General features: G+C 35.9%; 1 protein-coding gene across 1 annotated transcript; it reads left to right on the forward strand.

Annotated features, from left to right (window-relative positions):
• Positions 1-1385: 1385 nt before the first annotated feature.
• On the forward strand, positions 1386-2858 carry LOC133317050 (uncharacterized). Its single transcript, XM_061518842.1, has one exon. It carries the CDS (start codon positions 1386-1388, stop codon positions 2856-2858), a length of 1473 nt encoding a protein of 490 aa, XP_061374826.1.
• Positions 2859-6428: the final 3570 nt, after the last annotated feature.

The raw sequence follows: 6428 nt of genomic DNA on the forward strand, positions 1-6428 counted from the left end.
GTGCGATTCTCGGAAGGAAACTTCATCTCTTCTCTTAGAAATTTCGTAAGAACAATTGATTTTCATCATTTTGTAATGGCCAACATGATTATGGTTGGCTAGTCTCTTTTATTGCGGTTAGGGTCACAGCCCTATGTGAACCCCTAATACAATGGATTGAATTCTTTTACTCGTATATTTAATTATACCTATATATTTTGTCTTTATCTTGAGCGAATTGTTATTGTCTTTATTAGAATTGATCAATCTGATGGTAGAGGATAAATTTGAGAACAGGAACTCGCGGTAGACATATTGGGGTTTTTGATTCTGAAAGGGGATAAAGCGATTTTATATGCATGTCCTAGACATAGGTATTCATATATCACAGATGCTTAAATTACATCGTCATGCTTAATTCATAAAAGGATTACTAAGACATTAGAATTCTGAGTGGGTTAAAGGGTTAGATTACCAAGACATCGGGGTTTAACTATAACTGTTCAGAGCAATAATTTATTTGAGTATATTTTTATAATTATTTATATGAGTTGTTTAAATCAATCCATAGTAGAAGGTGGGGATCATGTGGCATGTGTTCTCTAACTGCAATGCTTTCTCATAATTTACAATCACATTTTAATTTCTTATTTCCAAAACAAAAGAACCAAAAATATTTAAATTAATTTTCAGTTAATATTCAGCAAAATTCTCGGTACTCGTTACAAAAAATCTGATTCCTTATTGCTTAAAAGGATAAATTAATTGGTATTGATAACAATCCCTGTGGAGACGAACTTTACTCATTATTATATTACTTGTGCGATTGGTATACTTGCCAATGAACATCAAGTTTTTGGCGCCGTTGCCGGGGATTGATATTTTAATATTAATTAATTTTGAATTTTAAGATTGTGAATATTTTTATTATTTTTTTATTATTTTAATTTTTGTTGCTGTGCTACTAATCCTTTTTGCTGAGTTGTATGCAAGGCAGCGTTTTTCTAAGGAAAAGTGCACGAATAGCTCAGAGGGATAGAGAAAGAGCACAGGCTACTGCTGCTGCATCCATTGATAGTACAGTGGTGCCATTTGTGATACAAGAGATGGCTGCTCCTAACAACAATGCAGACCCACGCATGAACACCATTCTCACGCCTGTGTTCAACAGGCCCAATGCTGGCATTGTTCCACCTGACCTTGGGAACAATCAATGGGAGCTGAAGTCCAACATCATTCAGTTGGCAGAAAGAGAGAAGTATGGAGGAGAGGATGATGAAGATCCTCACAGATTTGTTGACAGATTCCTGTGAATCTGTGATTCTACCAAGCCTCCACAGTTTACAGATGATGCCATTCGATTGAGACTTTTTCCCTTTGCTGTTACGGGAAAAGCTCTAGATTGGATGGAGAGACAACCTGCCGAAAGTATCATTACTTGGGATAATCTGTCTGAAAAATTCTTTGCAGAGTTCTTTCCCATGGAGAAGTATAATAACATGGTGAATGACATTACATCGTTCAAGCAACATCTGGGAGAGACAATATGTGCTGCATGGAATAGATTTAAGGCGCTCATGAGAAAGGTTCCTCATTATAACCTATCTCAAGGCGATCAGGTGAGAATTTTCTTTAATGGGTGTCTGCCTGAAACTAAATTGGTGGTGAATACTGCTGCAGGAGGTTCTTTGGGAGATAAATTAGCTTCTGAGTCTTACCAGTTGATTGATAAATTGGCAAAGAATGAGAATGAAACAAGTACAAGGATGGGTAAAAGAGGAGTGGTGCCATTGAATGATCAGGATGCTGTTTTGGCTGAGCAGAAATTACTATCTCAACAAATGTCTAATTTGAATGCTAAATTTGAGAGGCTGCAGTTGTCAAAAGTTCAGGCCAGTGCTGTTGGTGTTGAATGTGAATTCTGCCATGAGAATCATGATTCTAATGCTTGTCCAACACTGATGTCTTCAGATTCTTCCCAACAACTGCAAGTAAATGGTGTTTGGTATGACCAGCGTCCTAATCAGCAAAATGTTCAAAGAAATCAAAGCTATTCTGCTGGCGGTAACAACTATCAGAGGCGGAATTATCAAGGCACGGGATTGGATATGAAGTCTGACAACTATTTGAAGCCACCTCCTCTTCCACAAAAGGAGCCTTCAGATTTGGAAAGGTTAGTTGGTTCTTTGGCGCAAAATACAAATGCTTTTATGGAGGAGAGTAGAGCCAATCAAAGAACTACCAATGCTTTCATTGAGGAAAGTAGAGCTGATGCCAGGAACACTAAAGCTTCCATAAAGAACCTGGAAAATCAGATTGGGCAGCTGGCTCAACAATTGTCTGACAGAGCACCAGGCACATTTCCTGGCAATACTGTTACCAATCCAAAGGAGGGGTGTATGGCAATAACCATCAGGAGTGGTAAAGTGTTATCACCACCAGAAAAGCCGATAGTTGAAGTGGTTGCTGAGGAGAAAAATGAAGAGGTTGATAACTCTGAGAAAGACACTGATAATTCTCCTGAAGTAGTGAAACCCCTTGATGAGGCTGGCAAAGAAAAAGAGCAACCGGTAATGGTAGAAAAGAAAAAGTTTGAATTGAGCCCGGAGTATCTTGAAAAGATGGCCCCTTATCCTGGCAGATTTAAGCCAGAGTTGAAAAAGAAGCACTATGACAGGTTCCTTGATATCTTCAAGAAGCTGCATATCAACATTCCGTTTGCAGAAGCATTGGCTGGCATGCCAAATTATGCTAAATTCATGAAGGATCTCCTGTCCAAAAAGCATTGGCTGGCATTAGGGTTTTTGATTCTGAAAGGGGATAAAGCGATTTTATATGCATGTCCTAGACATAGGTATTCATATATCATAGATGCTTAAATTACATCGTCATGCTTAATTCATAAAAGGATTACTAAGACATTAGAATTCTGAGTGGGTTAAAGGGTTAGATTACCAAGACATTGGGGTTTAACTATAACTGTTCAGAGAAATAATTTATTTGAGTATATTTTTATAATTATTTATATGAGTTGTTTAAATCAATCCATAGTAGAAGGTGGGGATCATGTGGCATGTGTTCTCTAACTACAATGCTTTCTCATAATTTACAATCACATTTTAATTTCTTATTTCCAAAACAAAAGAACCAAAAATATTTAAATTAATTTTCAGTTAATATTCAAAAAAATTCTCGGTACTCGTTACAAAAAATCTGATTCCTTATTGCTTAAAAGGATAAATTAATTGGTATTGATAACAATCCCTGTGGAGACGAACTTTACTCATTATTATATTACTTGTGCGATTGGTATACTTGCCAATGAACATCAGCAGGACGAACACACAAAAGATAGACGAGTCTTCAAGCAAGAGGAGAGAGCCAATAGAATTCAAGTTGCCCAGAAAATTAGAAATGAATGAAATCTGACTTATGGATGCAAAGATAAAAATATATACAAGTGTAACCGTTGGGCGAGAAAATGAAAGGCCATAGCAGAGCTGAAGGGTCAATGGTATAAAGGTAATCTCGCAAGGCACACATTAAAAGCATGCCATCATGACCTGCAAAAAGCTAGGGCAGCTCACGCTCCACAATGCATGAACTACCAATCAATAAGCGGCGCATGGGGAAAGTGTAACTGTCAAGTACCTGGCAAAGGTGGAGAGTTATGTCGAGATAACAGGCTCAGACCTCCGTATTAAGTTGACCTATGTGCCTTTGTGAGGATGGCCATGAAAAGAACGTTTGCAACAAAGCTACAAATTAAAACCAACGTCTAAGACAAAGTCGACCCAGCGACGGCCATAGTCACTCAATATCACAAATAAGATCGCCTCGACACACACCTCAAAACCTTGCCTAGGCCAAACTTATACCTCAAATGGCTTAAAGCACGAATATATCCCGAATAAGAGGAGAAACAAAGACAAGCGATCGTCCATCCAAGCCAAATATAAGGCTGAGATGGAAAGATGAAATTGCCTCAGAATCTAAATGTGGACTCAAGATAATACCTCGGCATAACCGACGTATTAGTTAAACTTCTACACCCCGACAGTCCGAGCTTCCGAACTGCCGAGCTCAGGGGCAACTATTATGGATTGGATCCATATCTCAACCACATATCCGATAGGAGATCAGAATCTGTCTCAATCTTTTCACAACAACATAATCCAAGGAGGATTAAGGAATAAGATCCTTATCCCCAACAAATAAGGCAGTTACCATATTAATCAAGGAAGATCTAAAGCCCAAATTCAAAAAGGTAAATCCTATAAATAAGAGGTTAAAGACCCCATATGTACACACTTTTGACCTATTTACTATTACTGTCAATACTGTGCACACACCTACGTCTTGGCTACACGCCTATTGCTAGTGCACAGTGATTGGTACATTAGCTTTACGCCAATAAGATATCTATCTCATAGATATCTCTGAGTGCATACTTTTATGGTATAGATCAACGGTTCATCATAATTGAACTGAACAATGGTTTTAATGTCTTATATTGTAGAAGATAATTTTATCTCATACAATATCCTATAACACGAGAAATATTAAACTCTATTTTTTTAGTAAAAATAAGGTTTCGCTTTTTCTGCAGATAAGTTATCTGCAGTAAGCCCAATACGACATCATTTTGGAGCAGAAATCATGGTGTTTTTGTAATTTTATTTTATTTCAAGGTTATAATAGTCTTTATCTTTATAATTTTTTAAGATTTCAATACCAAAACGGTATCGTTTTAAGAATAAATGCAGATAACTTATCTGCATTTACTACCGAAACATTTTTCCCTAAAAAAAAAATGAGATGAACTTTGCATTAATTTATTTCACGTGTTAGAAGTGCGCACATGTAGGCTAATAAGTTTTGTCCTCTGTGAGACAGGCTAAACCTTTTACATCTGTATATAACGTGGGTAGTGGTGGTTTTCTTTTCATGCCTTCTCCCTATCTTGAACTTTTACGCACCCCTGTCGAAGTCAAGTTTAAAATAAAAATAAAAAGCACAAGAACCTTTAATTGCAGATAATACAAAAGGGAAAGAAAATTTAAAAATGCATCAAAAAGAACATATGGGAAAGACTTTTTTTTTTCCTTCTCTTTCTAGTACAAAATGATACTACCCACTACCCTTTTGCAATATGGTCGAAATTGCACTCCATGAAGCCAAAGGACATTACTTTTCAGGCTATAGAATATGCTAATTTAATCTTCACCTCCCGGTTCCCTCCTTTCAAGAATAATTATATGTTCGACCCTTTGGGTTGCCAAAAGATAATTGTCTGCATAAGCAGACTTGAATAATATGCTGTTAATTTCATAAACAGTCAATCATCCAGTACCTAGGCAAAATGCTCGTAGTTGTTGTCATTCATAAAGAGTTTTTTTTTTTTTTTAAATGAAAATTTAGTCCTTTCAGAAAACAAACTTTGTACTCTGAGGCCCAAAATATTGAACTGTCGATTGTCATTATTGCGCAAGAAACATCCAGCATCTTTATATTTAAATACAAATTGCATTATTGTAAAAGTTATAAACTGGTCATCAGCGTCGACGATGCAAGTGGCTTTACAAAGTTTTATTTAGTTTCAAATTTTCAATGAGAATAAAACAAAAGATTATTTGGTAACCTCCTAATCATTCTTTATTTATTTTTATATATATTTTATTCTTTAAATTTAAAATAAAAGACTAAACCTCTTTTTTTCTTTTAACTCCAAATTCCTATATAGCGGGGGGGGGGGGGGGGGGGGGGGGGGGGGGATTTTTAGAGAGCTATTTAAAATGATAGAAATAAAATAAAATTTTATCATATCACCTTCCAAATACTTCCTACTCAGTTGTATAAATATTTTATAAAATTTTATAAGAATTATATTGTAGAAAAAATGATTGTGTAATGTTATAGAAATTCGTTTTGCGTGCCATAATTTTTTTTTGCTTCAAAAAGTGAACCCCACAAAATATTGTGTAGAAAACTTTCTTGTGTCATATTAAATGATAAATACGAACCCCTATTTTATAACTCCTAATTTAGAGGGAGGGGAGGGGGGAATTAACATTCCCTTGCAAACCCCTCCATCACTCAACCAATATTAAAGTCTCGAACCCCGCAGCAAAAAGTCAAAAACAGAACCACGTGGGATTATACGACGAAATAACGTGAGGGAAAAATATAAGGCTAAAAGGAGGAATAAAAAGAAAATGATATCATGAACATTTGAATCAGTGCTAGCTTGTTAAGCGAAAAATCAGTAACATGGTTTTTTGTGGCCCAAAAAAATGAGATCTGTGTCTGAATTTTGTTTAAAAAGTTAATTAGATATGCAATAATTGATTAGATCCGTCAACAAGAATAACTTAAAAATTCTTAAATACAGAAAAATTATATGGCTTTGATCTCACCATAAAGTGTTACAAAAATAGTCTAACGACACA

Source organism: Gastrolobium bilobum, unplaced genomic scaffold (genome assembly GCF_033153095.1).
Source record: "Gastrolobium bilobum isolate Gb01-03AN ecotype WA unplaced genomic scaffold, APGP_CSIRO_Gbil_v1 utg60788, whole genome shotgun sequence".
Lineage (NCBI taxonomy): Eukaryota > Viridiplantae > Streptophyta > Magnoliopsida > Fabales > Fabaceae > Gastrolobium > Gastrolobium bilobum.